The sequence below is a fragment of the Ostrea edulis genome, chromosome 6 (assembly GCF_947568905.1).
Source record: "Ostrea edulis chromosome 6, xbOstEdul1.1, whole genome shotgun sequence".
NCBI classification, from domain to species: Eukaryota; Metazoa; Mollusca; class Bivalvia; order Ostreida; family Ostreidae; genus Ostrea; species Ostrea edulis.
This window is the reverse complement of record NC_079169.1, coordinates 69503739-69527257: the sequence shown is the minus strand read 5'-3', so window position 1 is coordinate 69527257 and position 23519 is coordinate 69503739. Positions and strand designations below refer to the sequence as shown.

The following is a 23519-nucleotide window of genomic DNA, read 5'->3' as shown; positions in this document are numbered from 1 at the left end:
GTAAAGCGTGCGCCGATCGATGTCTGGGACGTTGAAACAGACGAGAAGTGTTATGTAACAAATATATGTATACACATACCTGTGACCCTTTTTGCAGTCAGTAATGTTAAACACAGGTGCTTGTGGACAGGACTTCCGGTACCCCCCTTCTTGTATTTTTAAATGTTTAATTCCTTGGGTATTTCGGACGTATTTTTGATAAAATATGTAACTTCAGAGTTTATATATTTCAATGGAATACACAAATCTCGCATAGAACCGTTTTTAAAAATGTCATATCACCGATCATAATATATGAACAAGGTGTGCAACTCAGCCAGCGACATGTTGAAAAAATCTACACCTCGCTGAGAAATCCTATCGAAAAAACACCAATAATACACATACCAACTAAAAAGAACGGTCATTCTAAATCTACTGATGATTCGTGGATTAAATGCATCGCTATTTGGTGCGCAATAATTACTTCACATCGCTCAATTTCATCGTTTTAACCTCGCCACTTCTCATTTCTGACTATAACGAACGGAAGTTGTGATGCTGGAATATTTCTGTCGCAGCCAACTATTTTTAGAACGAGAAAACCCGAGACGAGGTCTTCCGAATACCAAACAGGTTGGAAACTTTTTAACAGCAACATATATTTGTAGATAAAAATCATTCCTTTGGAAAAGTTGTCGCAAAAACTCTATGCAAATCTATGAAAATCTTGGTTTCCTGTTCAAATATAGCATCTTACACATTAAACACCGTCAATATACCAGGGTATTCAAGCACAGATTGTAGCTGGAACTCTATTAGGACAATGTTGGGATGTCGTATATTTGAGCTGAGGTTTATTTCCTTTTTAACCACTTCTAGCATTATGTTTTGATTCCTTTTGACTACTGTCAATGCCTTTAATGCCAGAACTGATACTGCCTTTTGTACATCGTTCCAAATGCTCCAACTCCAAATAATATAATAGATCGATGATATGTCATTAAAAAAACAAACGGTTTCTGTGCGAAATTTCTGTATACCATTAGTTACATATTTTATTGAAGTACACCCAAAATACCCAAGGAATTGAACATTAAAAAATACAAGGGGGATACTGGAAGTCCTGTCCACAAGCACCTGTGGATCAGACTAGTAAGTTTGGCGCTTATTTAAATACATTGTACATGTGTATTTGTGCTCAGAAATTTTCCAAAAAATTAGTTAAGATACATACAAACAGAACACACATTGGTCAAGAACTTTAAAAAGCACCCTAATTTAAAACGACCAAGGGCTTGTAATTGTGTCATGCTCTGGAAAATGGAACAACCACCCAATAGGCCTAACCTAATGGAACAACCACCCAATAGGCCTAACCTAATGGAACAATAACCCAATAGGCCTAACGTAATGGAACAACCACCCAATAGGCCTAACCTAATGGAATAACCACCTAATAGGCCTAACCTAATAGATTTCTCCGCCAATCAAATTATAAGTCAACCACCCAATAGGCCTAACCTAATAGATTTCTCCGCCAATCAAATTATAAGTCAACCACCCAATAGGCCTAACCTAATGGAACAACCACCCAATAGGCCTAACCTAATAAATTTCTCCGCCAATCAACTTTATAAGTCACGTATTCTGTAGAGTTGATATCATTCAAAAGTGGTAATTTCAACAGCTTACAGAAAGTAGAAAACTGACCATTCAGAACGATTTATGAGATTTAACAGCGGGGATATCACATGTTTGGAGAAATTATCGGGGTCATGAGGCTATTCTGTACATACCACTCTGCAGGTGTATAGTCCCCATTCTAGCTTCATACTATTATTGATACACAATCACAAGCAGTTGTCTGACCCAATTCCTCTAGACTGAATAAGTCATTTATGACCTTCAATGTGTAAATCCCGGCCTTCCCGCCGAGAGTGATATGCGCAAGTTTCTCCACATTTCTATGATTTGTACACTCATTAATAGATAAAACTTCGGAATGGTTATAGTTTAAACCATATACTAATAAGTATTCTGATTGGTTGATTTAGATTTAGAATCTCTGATTTCGTATGAGTCTTGGGTTTTCATACTTTTTGAAACCTAATTTCGTGCATTCTATTTTTTGTTGAGAGAGAGAGAGAGAGAGAGAGAGAGAGAGAGAGAGAGAGAGAGAGAGAGAGAGAGAGAGAGAGAGATTTCTACTATAAGCACTCTGCTTTTAAATGAGGTATTATTCACACATTTTATTTTTCATTTAAAATCTTTTTGAAGTATGAAATTTCATGAAGATTAATTAATTTAAACATATTTATTGAGAAACTCAACAGGATTGGGCAACAGGCATAGCCTATGTAGGCCCCTCCCAAAGATTAATTGCTGTGACCTTTTTGAGTATGCATACAAAAACAGGGATACATTTATTCTATTTTTAGAATAATGCACACAATCATACATGCATATTAAAGATTTGAAGACAATGAACAGGCTTAATACTTATATTGAACGTCGAGGTCAATGTGACTTAATTCCCAACTTTAAAAAGTGTTCCTTGTGCAGAAATAGTAATCTCTTGTCCTTACACTTTTAAATCCATTTGGACGGATCCCTGCAAATGAATGCCAGGTGCATACATATGAGTAAATTAGATAGGTCAGAAAAGATGTGGACAGATAGGACATGAGGTTCAACACGATAACATTATCAAATCAATACCGATTCAAGTTATAAAGTCTGCCACTTGTAAATTATTTCATAGGATATAAAACCATTAGTGAATATGTTATGAAACATTTTGTAAACATGAACACATTAACAAAGAAAGCCGTTCAATAAGTAATCTTTTAATGATTTTCGAGCTAAACTAAATTAATCCCCAAAATATATATTTGCGTGACCTTATTTAATATAGCCCTAAACTACAGACCCGGGAAAAATCCAACAGATTGATTTAATATGACATATTAATTTATTGTGGAAGGTGCGTGTGTGTGTGTGTGCATGCTGGGTATTTTGCGAACAGGATTATGTTTTAAATATGCAGAGAGCTTGGTAAGATAGTGAATCCACCACAAATAATTATGCAAAGGCTTTGTTTAATTTGATATTTCTCAACTTTTGAATTAAACAAAATACCTACAGATTAGATGAGCTAAGCACAATTTCTATAAACAATGTTAAAAAGCTACATCATACAGACATTTTAATAAAATCATTATTTAATAATAATCATTTCTTTTTATTAGGAATTTTAGAAAGAATTAATGATTGGTTGATCGTATATGTTCTAACGTCCCTTGAGAGAATCTTTCGCTCTTATGGAGACGTCACCAAAAACGGTGAAGGGCTTCAAATTTAGGCCCATATTCGGTGCTTACGGTTATTGAGGCTACTGTGACACGGTACACCCTTTTTTAATGTCATCTCCGATTGATTGATTAATTGAATAAGGTTCTCTCCGAGGATCCGTGACAGTCACACCTGATGTTGAGCGTTTGGGGATGGAACTGTCACTACCTGATTTAACGACGTGGGTATGTCGCGGCCGTAATTCGAACCCGGCCCCGACCTTCCGCATGCGAGGCGAACGCTCTACCTCTAGACCACCGCGGCGGTATATGGAGAAATGAAATCAACGTATAGATGTGTTTTTTATCGGACGACAATGACTTCCAGTCAGCTGTAATTTTCTTAAATGATAAATCGATTTATAATGAATTCCTGCGGTTATGCTTGGGAATACGTCATTTCATACCATTCTACCATCAGCCAATCACTGTTTATTGCGTAGGTTAAATTCGCCGTTTCCGATCTAACTCTCGATGATGTAATAAAAGTTTTTTTTTAAACTACATCACTTTAAATTTGTTTCTAGATCCCGTCTACACATTGAAGAAGCCAGCATCTTAAAGGAGGCAACACTCGTTTTATACAGATCAGGTATAGGTACTCAGGGGAATTTTACGTACGCGCTAAATAGTTCATTTTCCATACCTTCCTGGCTGTCCTGTGCATTACATTTATCGTGCTTGTCTAAACTACTATCTGTGCCAGTGCTGGTGTGATGGCAAGACGGACCGTTCGGATTTCGGCTCATGAAACATTTGTCATACCAAATGACCTCAATGACGAACAGTTTGCTGGTAAGTCTGCTATATTCTTTTAATCGGACTTTTTATTACACGCAACCTCCAATTTCGGTAATAATAGTATTTTGAAATATATCGTTTAATTTTTACTACCAACAGATGATACCAATTTCAGTAATAATAGAATTTTGAAATAAAATGTATATCGTTTAATTTTTACTATCAATAGATGATACAATAACGAATATGCCCCCCATTAGCGTGTGTTTCTCCTAGAGTTCTGCGATGCACAGATTTCATTACATGTTTTGTTGGTGCCATATGGGTGTTCTACCACTCTTTCAGAAGTACCTATCGCAACGTGGGCAGGTTCTCTAGTGGATTTAGGTGCATTCAAATGCGTAGACATGTCCCACACAGACCCTATTTTGTATTGCTTATGGGAGTTATGAGGTTGATCACTGTTCGTTATCTTCACCTTTCATTGGCAAGATATTGGGACTGTATGGGGGCCAAGGTAACGTGTTAACATGGTTTTGGTGAAGTTAGTCCATTCCACGTCGCAGTAACATGACATCGGACATTGCTCTGTTGAAACAGTTAGTTGTGCTGGCGGACTAATGGCACGATGACGGGTTGCAGAGCTGTGTCAATGTACCGTGGAACTGTCAAATTGTCATCAATGATGCCCAAGCGGATTTTGCGGTCACTACAGATAATCCCGTGGGAATCCGGGTTAGAAAAGGTCCTCAGTACGCTTTGCTTGTCGTAAGAGGCGACTAAATGGGGCGGTAAAAACCGAGGTCATGTGTCACAGCAAGTGTGACACGATAAAGATCCCCCCTGCTCAATGGCCATAAGCGCCGAGCATAGGCCTAAGTTTTGCAGCCCTTTACCGGCAGTGGTGACATCTCCATATAAGTGAAATATTCTCGGGAGGGACGTAAAACAATATTCAATCATTCAGACAATCAGATTTTACCATAACGCTACCACCACCACCACCACACCTATCACAGTCTACGAAAAGCTCACTGACGTCCATCTGAATGGTTAGATCAAAAAATATATGTGTGTTTCCGATTACACCTTGAAAAAATAGGGTAGGGGTAGGCAAATGTATGTGTAGTTTTTTTTTTTTTTTAGATTCAGTTAATATTTGCTATGTATCACTTGGGAAGAAACTTATACACGATATATGCATTTGTGAGTATTGACATGTACATGTAGCATCACGTGTTCGCTAATCTCTACTGCAGAACATTAATATTTTCGGTTAACATTTATGAATTAAAAACACCTGCTCTGTTTTAATTTGGGTACATTCGTGTTCCAGACATCAACACCTGGAATGCTATTACTGCCTTCGTCATAGCCTCAGATATTGCATTCCCCACCGTCTGTCTCCTGGTATCTTTTTTAAAATACTGTTCTATGCATTCCGATTCCACATATTTACTACGTCACTGGCTGTCATTCATCCCGGTATTTCAAACAGCGATTCATTTGATGTATAATGTTTTGCCCTCATTTCACCACGAATTCAGTCCTGTCTCCATTGTATGACGATTATAAATTTCGTTCACGAATCTAGTGTATACAAAAGATTCCATAAACCTTGGTTTTCCTGTTGATGTTGACACTTTTTAATCTTGACAGACAACACACTGACTGCAGAACCAGAAAGCCATTCTCTCACCAGAGGGCTCGCTACGCAAGCTTCACTTTCACCTCTGTTATCATCTGATAAATAGTTCGGCTAACCACATGATCTCGCACGGACAAAATGACGTCTTTGACTCCAACAGAAAGGCACGTTTCTGTTCTTTGTGCAATGTCAGATTTTCATCATTATAATCTCGCTAGTTTTTTTTAATGTAGAGTCCATAGTTACGAAGTGAAAGTGAAATAATACATTTGACAAGACAAAATAGTTCTATAAATATGAAGGTTGCACTAACGTAATACAGCGTTTCGATACCTACCAATGTGTTTTTAACTCATAAATGTATGTTTTTTTTTTATGAAAATGATGCAGATTTATTTTATTTTCAAAGACTTGAAAATTAGACGATAACAGAGGTGTTGTGGAGCGTAGCGTAACGCCCTCTGGTGAGAGATTGCCAGAAAGCATGGACTACGCCATTTTTTTTTTAATTTCCGATAATTTGAATATCGAGCCCGAACTTATTAGATTTTTTTTTAATTTTAGAAACAAAATGTACGTAATTTAAAATTAAGAACTCGAATTTACCTGAAAATTTTAGGGTTACCGGAAACACACCTATTTATGCCTAATGAATATGAATCTTGATCTGTCTAAGAAGATTGCACGGGTCATCTTTGCACAAGAAACACATATGGACGAAGTCGACAACAAAGAGATATTCCCATTGCAACGAGACACGGCTGGATACCACAGGAGCGGATACACGCCTCAGCACTCTATCGTGGATTATGAGTCCCTGGTGTCTAATTTTCAGTTTTTGTGCAGTTATTGATCTAAACCGGTCGCACAAATGCTACAATCTCACAAGGCGTTCGGTCGATCGTTCGAGGGCGATTGGCACGTGTACCAGTCAATCTAAGGCGTTGGTAAAGACGAAATATTTTGTTTTTGTATACATTAGAGCTCTTACCAATGCGTTCTGGATGTTTCCGGCCAACAATAACTGCACTGCCCTGTCGCGTGCATAGTTACATGTACGTAGCCAGAGTCTTTACGCAATATCAAAACAAATTTGCACTATTTTTATCAGGTACCTGAAGCAATCTGGTCTTAAACGCGTGAAATGATGTCGTGTGTATCCGTGCATATGCTATTAAATCAGGATACTGGTGTCTCGCAGACACAATAATATGTAGTGTGACATGAATTATTTGGATGTAAAACTTATACGGTACCAATTTTGATGCACCAGATGCGCATTTCGACAAATAATGTCTCTTCAGTGATGCTCAACCGAAATGTTTGAATTCCGAAATAACAATGAAGTTTTAGAGGTATTATAGGGAAAAACAGTGTGCCAAAAAAGTGGAGTTTATGGATATGATATAATGAAATTCAATTTTGCTAATGATAAAGTATTGCTGTTAAAAAATATATATTGACGTTTAATTAGGGTTGCGTCTTTCTTGCGTGTCAGTACGAAAAGATGCTAGGTGATATTTCCTGTTAGAAGGAAGCAAATTTTGATTTTGTGAAAAAGTTCTCACTTTGCTGCATTTTTCTTTCTGCAAATATAAACCGACAGTAGAAAAATTATTCAATAGTTTATTAATTTTATCAAAGATAGACCAATTGCAGAAAATAATCTTGCTTTCTATTGTAATCGGTATTTTGCAATCAAGAACACGCAATACAAATGGAAGTTTGCTATGTAAAAAAAAAAAAAAAAAAAAAAAAAAAAAAAGCATGTCAAACGTTTTTTTTTTCATTTATGATGTCACGTCTCCATATGAGTTTAAGATTCCCGAGAGGGATGTTGAACAATATACAATCAATCATTGTCTTGTTACAAGGAATGGTGTGAAACTGGTCGTAAATATATTTCAAAAGAATTCACGCGATTTTGAGTTGGTATCGTAGGGCTACACAATGCATATAAGTCAGAAGCGGAACCAAGATATTTTGAAAACTATTTTTGTCATACTTTCTAGGAAAGGTCGGACGCGGCCATTGGTATAACGTGGGAAGATGAGTATACACGGTGTTGTGGTAAACCATTAGAAGACAACCGAACGATTTCACAAATTCGTTAATAAAAAAGAAACAAAGCAAACTAATATTAAACATATCAAATATAGGCTACAATATTAGGACATAGAGATGGTATAATCTGTTCTACTATTCCTATGATAGAATTACCCAGCGAGTGCGTTACTCAAATTAATGTGATAAAAACTAAAACACATATAGTTGATTCATTTCCAATTTAGGCAAAGACCCACAAGCACATGTATAGTATACTTGATTTCATTTTCTTCTTAAGAAATAAAGAAATCCTTCGATGAGATAGACGTGAATCGCGATGGAAGGTTATCTAAACTGGAACTGACTAAGGCTTCAGCAGTCCTTGGTATGAACCCAACAGAGAAGGATATCAATGACATGATGAGGGAGGTGGACACCGACAGTAAGTTTTTAATAATGTCCTTAAATAAGGGGCTGATCTTTCCGAGCTACATGTATGTTTATGAAATCTAACGTCGGACCGCAGACAATAATTGTCAATACTGACGTCATAGAGATTGTGTGGGGTACATTTATAACATATGCGTCATTCCTAAGCCATATATGTTTATTTTTAATTGGCGCGATACAAAATATACATGTAGCAGCGACAAATTTTCAACAACTGAAGCATTTTTACCATAGCGACGAATACTTGTAAGCGTTGAAGCGTTTAGCGACCCTCACTGCCACCGCCTTCAGTGGCATGCATAAAGAAAAGTTTGCGGCACTTCACCTACAGCGTGTGACGTTTCTACACGTGTGAACAATTCTCTTCACCTTTTTATGCCCCCCAGATCGAAGATCGGGGGGCATATTGTTTTTATTCTGTCTGTCATTCTGTAATTGTCTGAAACTTTAACCTTGCTAATAACTTTGAGCTTTGATATTTCACATGAGTCTTTCTTGTGACAAGACCTTTCCGTGAGCACTAAAATTTTTGACCCTGTGACCTTGACCTTGAAGTTTGACCTACATTTTGAAAACTTTAAGCTTGCTAATGATTTTTTAATAGTAAGTGCTAGAGCTTTGATATTTCACATTGGTATTCTTTGCGACAAGACCTTTCTGTGGGTACTAAACCTTTTTACCTTGACATTTGACCTACTTTTTAAAAATTTGACATTGGTCATAACTTCTAAATGGTAAATATTAGAGCTTTCATATTGCACATGAGCATTTCATGTGACAAGATCTTTCTATTGGTACCAAGATATTTGTCCTTGTGACCTTGGCCATTATCGGGGGCATTTGTGTTTCACAAACACATCTTGTTTAAATGCCTGTCTTTTTGGTACAGCGATGTCCGTCCGTTCGTGCGGGGTTTTCTAATTTCACTTCTCTGTCACATTATGCTGAAACTTGCTATGTAGCTTCTTTGTGGATTACTCTAGATCATGTTGCAATTTTGATCCATTTCGATCTCTCTTGAAGGAGTTTTTCCCCCTTCATTTGAAAATTATTGTTATATATGGATGATTCATACTTGTTCGGTTAACTCCTCCCACAATTTTCAACTGAGGACCATCTTGTTTTACAGAGTGTTTGTATGGGTATTGAATATGTGCATGTGGCAAGGATTTTGATTTTCTTCCATTTTTGAGAAAATTACAGGTTGTTGAATTAAGTCCGTTTTTATACGCTCGTTATTCGTCTTCCCGGAGCTTGTGGGCAGGGTACAGACTGAACCGTAAGCTCCAGAATTTCACAACGTGGTACCTCTGATCACCATGATGAGAGGAAGATGCCTATTGTTTTCCAAGATCAGAAGTCAAAGGTGAAGGTCGTAGTATCCCTTAGTAGAAAAACCTTGTGGGCAGGATACAAACCGAACCACAAGCTCCAGGATATTACAACTTAGTATGTTTGATCACCATGATGAGAGGAAGATGCCTATTGTTTTTCAAGGTCGCAGTATCCCTTAGTAGGAAAACCTTGTAGACAGAATACAAACCGAACCGTAAGCATTTTCACGAGCGTATTATGTATCGTTTGCGGTACTCTTCTTATGAATATTGACAAACTATCAAATAAAAGGGAGGTCATGAGTTCGAGTCCCGCCGCAAACATATGTATATATAGTGATTGTTCTTTCGCCAAACGCTAAGCATTTAGAAGTGTAAATGACGAGTCTTTTGAATAAGACCTTAAAACCGGAGGAGCCGTGTCAGTGACAGGGATTGTCACGTTGAAAAACCCTCTGTGCTACGGCCCTGAGCGCTAAGCATGGGTCTAAAGCTGGTAGGTCTCAACATGAATGAAGAATTATCGAAAATTAATAAACAAACAATGAATCAACATATTATAAAATCTTTGAATATAGAAATATATTAACTTTAATTCTTGTACGAAAAATACATGACTATAGTAACAATTTCGTGCTTTCTTTAGATTTAACATCAGAAATGAAGCATTTTGTTTTGCTTGCACTTTTTAAATGTCATTTCAAAGTGCTAAAATGTTTTGACACTGTGATCAAGATTAATAGAATACATGTAATTTTGAAATTCACATGTAATTAGTGATTATAAAAATCTTGTTCAGAATTTGTGGAAAGGAAAAACTGCCCTTTTCAAGATTCTGGAGAAACTAGTGTATCAATGACGTACATGTATTATCTTAAGACCTTGCACTTTCTCATCAAGATGTATCCCAGTGAAATCCCATTACCCCACATCCCATTGACAAGTAAGATTTATTTCAGAGGACCCATTGACTAAAAGTTTTTGATCAGCTAAGTTAACGCAGAATGACAAGTTTTAGATATGGAGAAGAAATTAGTTTATTCTGAAATAGTACTTCTGAAAAAAGGAAAATCCGATTAGAATATTTTTATATGGTATTTGTGATTACCATAAATTACGGAATACCATTGACTTTAATATGGAACTATTTCTATTGCATATCATTTACATTATCAAGAAAACATCTGAAATACCGATAATGACGACTTTAAACCATTACAAGTATACGTGAAAAGTATTATCGGTTTTAAGCGATCTTAAGTGTGCCACGAGATTATGTATTTTGATATAGATTAGCATAGTTTATTAGGTTTTTAAAATCAAATATTGGCATTATTACACAATTAGTGACCTTTTAAGTATTGGTTGAATTGACATTGTATCTAGTGTGCTTAACTGTGCATAGAACTTTTGTTAACTGATGATAAATGGACGTCGTGACCGCTGACTGTAATGACTATCTAGAACTCGTTCTTTTGTTTGTCGGTCGTTGTTTTTATAGTGTTATTAACCATTTGCATAACAGCTCCATGCTCGAGGAAAATGATTTGCGTTTAATGATCTTTAATGACCAAAGCAAGTAAAATCAATAGACGGCACCCTAAATCAATATAATGGGACATAATTTTTACGTTGTCTACTCTTTCATTATTGGGACAAAATACCATAACACGAGGAATGTGTTTTGCACGTTGATGAATGTTATGATTAAGTTGATTGAGATAAACTATCAGCAGACACATGTTGAGTTTCTTTGCAGTTAGCTTACAAAATATCATTTATTATGATGTCTCTACGAAATTATACGTACGTATTCTAGTATTGCATATAAGATATCAGAAACTAAAGTTTAACCATTTTCTTTCTATAAAAATATACAGACACGTAACACCCCCCCCCCCACACACACAAAAAAACACACCACACACTGGTACAGTGTACCCCCTTTGAACGTCAATATATTTTTCGATAAATTTAATTGATTGCTACCAATTTTGAATTCCATGATATCACACATTCCCAAATTACGGTTAATTGAACTAGGTCAGAATACCCGTTCTCGTGTCCGCGAAACACCAATAACTAGGTCAGAATACCCGTTCTCGTGTCCGCGAGACACCAATAACTACATGTAGGTTAGAATACCCGTTCTCGTGTCCGCGAGACACCAATACACATTTCTTATTAACATCTGCACTGATACTGTCATGCCTCTCAGATCAGTTCGTTATGCTCCAGGCATCTGTAAAAAAAATAGTGCGATATTGAAATTCGCCTCTCATATTGCGTAAAGGATGTTTAAGCTACCTAACGACGCAAGCAATAGGGCAGAGCAGTTACTGTTCGCTGGGAACACTAAACAGTCTAGACGTCTCCATATGAGTGAAATACTCTCGATAGGGACGTTAAACAATATAATATCTATCTCAGACTGTTGGAACACTTAGGCACAACTTCTTATCTTACAAATAAATTCAGACTTCGGAATTTCGTAAGTGTTAACTTAAGATACCTATATATGTACGACGCTTCTGTTTTACTGAATTAAATGTGCTCTGTAGTTGAACATTCGGGGAGGTTTGGCTTCTTCTTGCATGTTCTTATGTAACAAAGTTGTTTAAATATATACAATTCATTTCGCACCAACTCTTGTAGTTTGACGTTTTGTTATCGGCTCTCATCGTATTTTGACCGAAAAACAATATAGATGCTTACATGTATATCGTTTCTTCAAAAACATAAAGGGCCATCGTCACTAAAATTGATATTTCAAGATAGGACTCACGGCGGATGTGACCGGTCGACAGGGGATGCCTACTCCTCCTAGGCACTTGATCCCACCTCTGGTATATCCAGTTGTCATTTACATATCTAAATGTCGAGTTGAAGGTCACAGTAGATATTCTTCTCATGTAGAAGCTTTTGAATAAATTATGCTTCATACGAATACAATACGTCAGCTAACAAAAGAGCACACTTCGTGCCCATGGAAATCCAACAGACTGTTGGAAGATCTGATACCAAAATACTACATGTACGAAGATATTGTCAATGAGCAACTCCAGCATATTTTTTACTTCAACATCAGAATACTTGTGCGTAGAATCAGAGTGATGTTTAAGTAAGCTTTTGGATGACTGGTCACTAGATATGAATATTTGCTTTTCCACTTTTTGTTGAAGGAACAACTGTCTATATGATGTTAAAAAGTCTGGTCTTTAATTTATTGTGAGGAATATGCACAAACAGACTTTTAATATTATGAATTCCTTTCGAATAAAAAGCCGGCATGAACCAATCTAATTTGGATTCAGAACAGCTAGTTTTATTTAGATTGGGAATGAAAGAGTGGAATTTTATATACATGTATATAATATATATTGTTGATATACTTATATCGTATAACACACAATCACGTTCACGGAAGACAAAATTTAAGGTTTGTTGCAGAATACATGTGTTTTTCAGATGATGGTTTCATCAGTTTCAAAGAATACGTAGCAATAATGAGAGAAAACTTCAAGGAAGTGGACTTCGAAAGAGAGCGAATGTTAGCTGCGTTCAGATGCATAGACAAGGATAACGACGGTTTTCTAACGTTACAGGAACTGAAAGCTGTACTCCTTCACAAAAACAAAGATATAACAAACGAAGAAATAGAGGACTTTTTTAAATACATCGATAAGGATGGTGACGGGAAGATAGATTATCAAGGTACTTAAACCTTAGCAATTAACGAAACTATCCAGGTACACAAACCTTAGTAGTTAACAAAACTATCCAGGTACATAAACCTTAGTAATTAACAAAAATATCCAGGTACACAAACCTTAGTAATTAACGAAACTATACAGGTACATAAACCTTAGTAATTAACAAAACTATCCAGGTACATAAACCTTAGTAATTAACGAAACTATCCAGGTACACAAACCTTAGTAATTAACAAAACTATCCAGGTACACAAACCTTAGTAATTAACGAAACTATCCAGGAACATAAACCTTAGTAATTAACAAAACTATCTAGAAACATAAACCATAGTAATTAACAAAACTATTCAGATACATCAACCTTAGTAATTAACAAAACTATCCAGGTACATAAACCTTAGTAATTAACGAAACTATTCAGATACATCAACCTTAGTAATTAACAAAACTATCCAGATACATAAACCTTAGTAGTTAACAAAACTATCCAGGTACATAAACCTTAGTAATTAACGAAACTATGCAGGTACATAAACCTTAGTAATTAACGAAACTATCCAGGTACATACACCTTAGTAATTAACGAAACTATTCAGGAACATAAACCTTAGTAATTAACAAAACTATACAGGTACATAAACCTTAGTAATTAACGCAATTATCCAGGTACATAAACCTTAGTAATTAATGAAACTATCCAGATACATAAACTTTAGTAATTAACGAAACTATCTAGATACATAAACCTTAGTAATTAACGAAACTATCCAGGTACAGAAACCTTAGTAATTAACAAAACTATCCAGGTACAGAAACCTTAGTAATTAACAAAACTATCCAGGTACATAAACCTTAGTAATTAACAAAACTATCTAGGTATATAAACCTTAGTAATTAACAAAACTATCCAGGTACATAAACCTTAGTAATTAACGAAACTATCTAGGTACACAAACCATAGTAATTAACAATAGTATCCAGGTACATAAACCTTAGTAATTAACGAAACTATCCAGGTACATAAACCTTAGTAATTAACGAAACTATCCAGGTACACAAACCATAGTAATTAACAATACTATCCAGGTACATAAACCTTAGTAATTAACGAAACTATCCAGGTACATAAACCTTAGTAATTAACGAAACTATCCAGGTACATAAACCTTAGTAATTAACGAAACTATCCAGCAACATAAACCTTAGTAATTAGATATCAAGGTACATCAACTCTCAGTAATTAACAATGCTATGAAGGTACATCAACTCTCATTAATTATACCCCACGCAACGAAGTCGCGGAGGGTATAATGTTTTTGACCCGTCCATTTGTCCCTTTATTGTCAGCACAACTCCTCTGAGACCGCTCAACAGAATTTCGTAAAACTTTGTAGTTAATAAGGCCGCACTCATATTCCCAGGAAATTCTGATTCACTGATTTTTCTGGGAGTTATGCCCTTTTGAACTTAGATTTTGGAGCACGTCTGTCCTGTGAAACTTTGTACATGTAGTCAATAAGGACACACTGTGTAGATGTGCATATGCCCAGGAAATCTTGATACAATAATTTTTGAGAGTTACATGTATGCCCCTTTTGAACTTAACATTTCGAGCCCGTCTGTCTTGTTCTTGTCAGCGGAACTCCTCGGAGACCGCTCAACAGAATTTCGTGAAACTTTGTAGTTGATAAGGATACACTGGGTAGATGTGCATATTCCCAGGAAATTCTGATTCAATAATTTTTGTTGCAGTTATGCCACTATTGAATTTAAAACATTGAGACCGTCTCTCCTGTTCTTGCAGTAATGCATAGCATTCCCATTCATCATGTGAGGCATTGTCAAGCAATGTTGGAGCGTGGGGTATGTGAGCTTGTTTAGCGTTCGCCCTGCATGCGGAAGGCCGGTGTTCGAATCCCGGACGCGACAGACCTAAGTCGTTAAAACTGGTACATGTGTAGTGACAGTTCCATCGCCAAAGGCTCGGCATCAGGTGTGAATGTCACGGGTCCTCGGATATGACCTTAAAAACGGATGTCCCGTGTTACAGTAGGTGTGGCACGCTAAGGTCACAGTTTTTTAATTTCTTGGTTTACTGATTTTCCCCCAAAAAATTAGGGTCGGTCGGAAGAAATAAAAAATAAAAATGAAATAAATATTTTTGATATCTATTGTTGTTTTATTTTCAATGAATCATTTATAACATCATTTCGTGAGTACAAATAACAAAAACATGTACACTGTATTAAAACTTTTTATGAGTGACTAGTATGAATTCAAAAAATCCAATTTCAAATTCAGTGTATAACAGTACACTTTGGCAAAACATAAGCTTAGAAAATGTGCAAGGTCCTATCACTATATCATGAAATTATATGATTGTTGGGCTTGTGAATAGAAAGGAAATAATGATCAAATATTAACAAAAACTCACAAATGAATGTCACAAAGAAAGTAAGTTATAAAATGGAAATCAGTACTAGTTTGTAGTTGTTATATGAGATGAAATGATAAACCAATGAAATCAAAGTAGTAATAATGTTATTAAAATGCATATCACATTTCGTACGACTGTCAGGTTCACTCGGAACACTTCAACAAAGTATGAAAATGTACTCATTTATCGCTTCCTTTTCCCAAGGTTTGCTCTTTGAGAATTGCGAACAGCTGGGCGCTTTCCTTGGTCAAAACAGGTTTTGCAGATTGGTCTTACAATGCCATATTCCTTCTTCAGATCTCTGATTATATCATTTACTGTAATTTCCGTGTCTCCACAGAAGAAACACACCGGAGGATTCTTTCTAAAAATTTCTGAATGATATGTGGCTTCCATATCTGAAGAGCAATTCAGGGCCTCCTTAACATATAGCACATCCTTAAAAGGACCGTCTGAAAACAATGGTGCTCCACAGACATACACTAGCTCTCCTTCAAGTCGTTGTATAGCTCTTGTCTGTGTCATAGTAAGATTTTTACTACTATAAATAACTCTTCTTTCCACACTCTTTGCAAAGGATGAAGGACCTTGCTTTAGCAGCCACAAATCCCCCTTTACGCCTCATGTCTGCCTCTGTAGGTTGAGGTTTGCTTTTCAAATTTGGTCTTGAAGAATCATCAGTCTCACTGCCATAAACTTCATCAAAACTTTTGTACTCATCTACATTTCCTTCGACTGCAACTGGGTTAGGTAACCAGTGTAGTTTTGCAAAGTCCTCCCTTGACATCCGAATTGGGTTAACGACACAGTACGGACAATTTCCACATTTCTTAATTTGAAAAGTGTACTGCCTTTGTCGGGTATGATTGGTCACAACGTTTTCCAAGCATTTGAAGCTGGACACAGATGATTTTGTCTTCAGTTTTTCAAATGAAATCCCCTCTTCAACATAGTCAAGGATTCTGAAAAGATTCTGTATTTCTTCTACATCAGTTTCCTGTGCAGCATCATGCATTATGACTTCACCATCTTTCCACTTCAGCCGGCCAAGCCTTTCTTTTAGGGAGGAAATAACTGTACCAGTAGAGGCAATGAGTGCTATTTTGAATTCAGGTTGCTTTTCACCTTGGTTTCTTACCACCTGTGGTGAACAATTTCTTTTCAAAATCCTCTAACATTTCTGATCTGTGTAAGAAGGTGTTTTGAAGCCCTAAAATGAGCAGGCTCATACACCTTTCTGCTGGATTTTGATAACTAGCCATTGGTGCAGTTCTTGCAGTCACAAGCATATCTAAATCCAAACCTATAAAGGTCAAAATGCTTGAAAGTTGTACACTCCAGAATATAGATCGGTGCTCTGGGCCCCCATCAGTGAAGACAAAAAGCAGAGGAACATCTAGATTGATGTCAGATGAAATACCTCGAAGAATTGAAATTGATTCTGTGGCATGACGAATAGCAGAGGAAGGCTGGAATACCTTGTCTTTGAGGGAAACATGTACCTCGCCACCATAAAAGCTATCACGACTGTCTTCTGGAATGTTCACATGGAACAGAACAGAGGGCACAATTCCACAAACATGGAAGTCGTGGTCCAATGTAGAAAGTGAAGCTCCATGTACTGCAAGAGATCTGTTATGGGGACGCACACCTGTGGAAATTGGATGATTTGGTTCCCCAATTGGCACTATTGCTTTGTCATCAAGACGGATCATCCTGGAGTGGTCCCTCCATTTAACTGCCATCTCCTTCAAAAGAGAGAACTGGTGGGCTTCATATCGCTTGTCATCATGTGATGCATGAAAGAGTTTCTGCTGAACAGCAAGCTTTACTTTGAACCTGCCAGTATAGTTAAGCGCACTCTTTTGTGATGGATTTGGTGGCCAGAAATTATAGCGGATTGTTGATAAAGTTGGCAGTCTAGCATCTCCAGGTAATCGTGCTGCGATCTGATTTCGTAGATCAGATAGCGATATTGCAAATGGCATATAAAGATGATCCCCATGTCTGTGCTCATGAACTATGGCTTGCTCTTTAAGAAATTTGTCTACTTCTTGCCAGAATGGTTCTAGTTCTTCACACCTTGGATTTCCATTGTTTTTCCGAGATCATATAGCAGGCCAGGATCATCAGCTTGAAGTAAACATTTGAAAACACGCTGGTCAACTTGGCATTGTTCAAATGATTCTGGTGCAGATTGGTCTTTTGAGAGAAATATGTACATATCTCTGAGAATTCCTGGTTTAAGCCCAGTTTTTGAGTACCTGTTTATGAACTCTGATTTCATCTGTCGGGTTGAACATATTGGTATGTTTTCCTTTATCTGTTCTATGACTTGAAGCTCTTTCATGCCATTCCTTTTGCTGTCATCACTGGGTAACTTCCAAGCAAAATTTCAATTACCTAAGTAATTGCCATGCTGATAAGAATATAAAGAAATGGAGAGAGACAATTGGATATTTTCAATCCACTTCCTGCGTACAATCCTTTCATAAGGCTCTAGATCCACCAAGCATTTCTTGAAGCCGCTCCTCGAGGATCAAGTACTCTTTAATACATTTCTTTTACCTTCAATTGTACGATTGACCCAATTGTCAGAAAGAGATCTTAATGGCTCTTTACTAGCATGGTGAAGTGAAGTTCTCTGCTGTTGATCCGTCAAGAATTTGTAATATTTGGTCAAACCCTCTGTAAGACTAGTACAGGCCTTTCGAAATGTAGAAACCATGGATACATCAGAATATCAGTTATTCCATCTACAATGTATATGGAATTTCAGCAGACATTACAGGTTTCTTTTTCCGTTGTGTTTTCCAATCATGATAGCCTTGAAGATGACTGAACATTTCTGGATAAATAAGCCCACGTGCCTCCAGCTTTTCAAGGTGTGGATTAATGTACCATGTTGTGTTGGAAAGTGGGGTCAGAATATTTCTACCTACAGAGTTAACCTGCATTGGAGTAAAACCTGCTTTTTGATCAATCATTACCTTTCGGACATCATTAAATAGCCGATCTTTGGCATTTAATGGCTTCCTGGAAGTAAAGATATGCATTAATATAGACATCGAATATGCTTGTTTGTCTGCTTTGTAATTAATTCATAGAAGTTGGGATTGTTTTAACAGTGGAGAAAACTAGAATGCTGAAAAAAAAAGAACTCGCTGTAGGACTGACAAGTTGTTTTTACATGTGTATACATTCGATCATACCACAGTAAATGATTGTGTAGTACATTTCACTTGGCAAATGTATCCAGCAGAAACATAGATAATACGTTTTACTGATGTATATATTTAATAAACTTATTTGTATCATTAATGGCCTACATTTTTCATAATGCTATGCGAGTTATTTCCCCCTGATTACAGAGGGCACGCAGCAAATTGCGGTCCTTAGTTGACGGTGTCATATAAGGAATAAATAGAAAATTTACAATTTTTGATCGCAATCAATTGCCAGTTAAGGAATTTTTCTAAGAATTAAGTGTAATGACTTAAAAATAGTATAATTGAACATAATATTTTAGTCACTAATTACATGTATATGTGTCCCTTGTGTGGTTTTCTCGCAAGCAAGGTATGGTAATGATGTAACAAAGTAAGTAAATATTAACTAGTCCTCGATTTCTTTAGATCAGAGTCATGATGTCTCTAGTATATCTGCAATTCTTCATTATGAATTTTTATCAATATTTTCGACAACTAAAACGCAAAAGAACATGCAATACGATATGCCTAAAAACACATGGAAAACCAACGCATACAGTATGTACATTATCAATTATCATTTCACACTGAACAAAACTACTTGTTGCTAAATGTACACTAGGTGCCAAAAAATAAAGCATTTTAATTATCTCGAATTGGTATCTCTAGTGTAATATTTTTGTTAAAATATTTTTTTCGCGTATGATTTGAATTTTTGAAAGTTAGATTTTGTGTACATCGACTTACACCTCTTCTTGCACTTCAATTACTCAAATAAGCAGAAAAACAATCATCAGGCTCCTAGCAACAATGGGTCTACCTCCTATTACTGTTACATACAAACTTGGTTATTTTTACATGCAGAGATAGATCTATAGTCAGCTCCCCCCCCCCTAAAAAAACCATGTTGTGAATGGTAGTGGAAATGTATAACCGATGAATGGAACTGAAAGATCAACCCTTGCCGCCTTCCTTCTCGAGCTTTGGATTATTTTTTTTAATTTACCTGTCAAGAAATTTTAGGCAATATTACGAAATCAACTTCTCTCTCTCTCTCTCTACCCCCCCTCCCCCCCCTTTATAAACGATGCTACGTGCTGATTGTATCACATGCTTTCATTGTGCTTTTAATTCTAGGCGTCTGTTGTTTTTAAAACAGACGACTATTGAAATATCCTCGGTATTAATTGTATAATTTGGACAGAAATAAACGTCAAATACACCTATACCCCCCTCCCTCAACTCTACAATTTGACAAAGTGGATACTTTAAAAAGTTTTCTCCATAAAATCCAAGAAATTAAACCTTGTTTTTTGTCATAGATATATTACAACCTGATAAAACTTGGCATACTAAAGAATTTGGTAACGTAAGCTTTAGTATACACTATTTGTTAATACTATTTATGTGAAGCTTAGGACCTCAATCGTTAGCGCCCCCCCCCCCCCCAACTTCCGGTGTAAGGGGAGTAACTGCAAAAATGTAGGCCATTGATTGTTGCTGTTTTAGGCCGAGTCGGCAATGTATGAATAAACGCCAATAGGGAAAGCAAAATGTTCACGAGATTTAAAACTAATCTTTCATGTGTATCCCGTATTTATACTATGCTGTTCAATAATTTTGCTGTATACATGTATATGCTCAACAAAGCTTTTACAATTACAAATTTTAAAAAATGATGAAAGAAAATTTGATATAAGCATAAAACTACAACTTCATGTAGTAATTCCTTAGTTTTGGATGTCGGAATGTTTATATCCGATGAAGTAATTTAATTCTTAACCCCATATTTCCCCACAAAGACATGCCCTTGAAATTCTCTATCACCTTTTATGGAAAAAGTGTGTTTTGTTTTTCATATTTATTTGATACTCAAATTCTTTCCACTACTACACAAGATATACCAATATTCGAGAAATGCACATACCTTTCATCTAGGAATTTGTCGTATTTCTTACGGAAGTTCATCAAAATATCGAACGCATCTGCCAATTTCTCACCCTGTTCTAATACCTGCAAGGATTTCTGGCGACAGAAATGCACGTGCATGCATTTAAATACATTTATGATTACATGTATTGGTGTGGTAAAGTCACTGACGACTGTACCTCCATCTTTGTTTTTGGTATCACCCTTGGACACCCAAACAGCACTGCATTTTTTGTCTACATTACCAGCAAGAATATCGCCAATTGTTTGTGAAAGATTTATTTTTTACCAATTCTTTTTTTCGCGATGAAATTCCATCCGTTTTGTCTACAAGAACGATATAAGCTTCGTTGTCATCGGTGGCCATATCTGTTTACAAGGTTTTTTAAAAATACGGAATAACGATTTGCAATACCGATTTCGCTAAACGAAAGTGATTACCAAGTACAAATCAATAGGCTTGCGTTTTACGATTTTCTATTCGTAAAATCTAAAACGCATTTTATTTTTATTTTCGGTTTGGCATGTTGTATAGAATCGGCGGAATTTTAAAAAAAGTTGAAATTTGGATTTTTTTTGGGGTTGATTTCCCAGAAATTAGGGTCGACGGATCCGTAAACCAAGAAATAAAAACACTGTGGCCTAAAGAACCTTCACTGCTCAATGGCCGTAAGCGCCGAGCATAGGCCTAAATTTGAAGCCCTTCACCGGTCTTGGTGACGTCTCCATATTTTTCAAGACAGACGTTAAACAAGATACATTCAATCAAACACTTTTGGTTTCTTTCATTAACAATACTGTCAAGGTGCATCAACTCTCAGTAATTAACAATGCGGTCAAGACGCATAAACCTTATTAATTAACGAAACTATCCAGGAACGGAAACTTTAGTAATTAACGAAACTATCCAGGTACATAAAACCTTAGTAATTAACAAGTCTACCAAGACAAAGGAACACCCGGTAATTAACATAAACATTGTTTACAATGTACATAAACTTTGAGTAATTAACAAGTTGCTTTCGATGTCTTATAAACACGATGATGAATGACGAACAATACAGCCTTTCATTAGGTAAAATACTATGTGACGTGTTTCATACCGATTGTTAGACCGTTCTTGGCACACTGATTTTGACTACGGATAACTCCGTTTACCTGTTCAAGATATAGGGCTCACAACGGGTGTGACCGGTCGACAGGGGATGCTTACTCCTCCTAGGCACCTGATCCCACCTCTAGAGTGTCCAGGGGTCCGTGTGTGCTCAACTATCTATTTTGTATTGCTTATAGGAGTTATGAAATTGATTACAGCTCGTTATCTTCACTTTTCATTGATTATATTTGATATACAATGTATTTGAAAATAACACTACAGGAAACAAAATGAAAGATACATTTCATTATCTTTTTTGTAGAATTCATCGATTCCGATTTATGCAATGTAGTATTTTGATCATCGCACCATCAATGGAATATGTGAAATCAGGATTGCAACACTGAAGTAGCGCGAATTGTCTCTGTAAATCTCAGTTTTATATATATGGTAGAGATAAGGAGTGTTAAGTTACGTTTGTGTTCCTTGTCAATGACAACATTTGCACAGAGTTTTTGCGACACCTTTTCCAAAGGAATGATTTTTATCTACAAATATATGTTGCTGTTAAAAAGTTTCCAACCCGTTTTTCACCTGAAAGAGTGACTTATTACCTGTATATGAAGATAATCCTTTAACTGTGTCCATTGAACATTGTTTTAATGCTTAGATATGTAGTTTACATATTAATGTCCTTCCGTCATCATCTACATGACGTAAATTGTTTAAATCTGACATATTTTCTCTATGTGAAGCAATGAATTCATGGTTTCTTTTTGGAAATTTGAATGTTAGATATGAAATAAATGATGTTGCAAATTCTACGGTCGTTACAATGAACATATATGCAAATACAGTCTGCATGTAGGTCGAATGCTGTCTCGCTTTTCTTACCATAATTATTTTTAAAAAGTAGTCAGCAAAATGGCGTTGGGTAAAGCTTCCGGTCCATCAGGCATTGTGACAGAGATAAGGCCTAATGGCAGCGCTGGTGTAGCACTGACACGTGATCTCGTTGACGTCATTGTTCGAGGAGGATGTATTCCAACAGAATGGGAAGAACGTTACATAATCAGTTTATACAAAGGCAAGGGTGATGCTCTAGATAGCTGTAACTTTAGAGGCCTTAAGCTGATTAACCAAATAATGGGTGTTTTTGAGAGATTCGTGGAAATACTGATCAGACACCAAATTCAAATTGATGACATGTAGTTCGGTTTCATGCCAGGTAGAGGAACCATCGACCCCATATTCATCATACAACAAATGCAAGTAAAGCACACCGTAACCAACTAGAACTGTCCTAATGGGACTAATACCCCCGCGGGACATATAAGATGATGGGAAATATGTAATGCAAGCACATTGGATATTTTCACATTATCTACAGGGCAATCAATGTGAATGCAGAAGTGTATATTCTACAGTACAGCAGTACATGAAATATTAAAAATATGCTTAATATAAACAATGAATACTATTTGGCACATTTTAGGCTCTATGATTGCAAATCCCTGGTCAATTCTTCTAGTCTTTAGTTTATATTCACTTTGTTAAAGATCATTATGTTATACCAACTTTACT

At 36.4% G+C, this 23519-nt stretch overlaps 1 protein-coding gene across 1 annotated transcript; it reads left to right on the top strand.

The window, feature by feature from the left end:
* The first annotated feature begins 3850 nt into the window (after positions 1 to 3850).
* LOC125648462 (neo-calmodulin-like) lies at positions 3851 to 22757 on the top strand. The gene is made up of 4 exons (XM_048875572.2): positions 3851 to 4127; positions 8066 to 8209; positions 13020 to 13265; positions 22258 to 22757. Exons 1-4 carry the CDS (start codon positions 4049 to 4051, stop codon positions 22293 to 22295), a joined length of 507 nt encoding a protein of 168 aa, XP_048731529.1. The 5' UTR covers positions 3851 to 4048; the 3' UTR covers positions 22296 to 22757.
* The last annotated feature ends 762 nt before the right edge of the window (positions 22758 to 23519 follow it).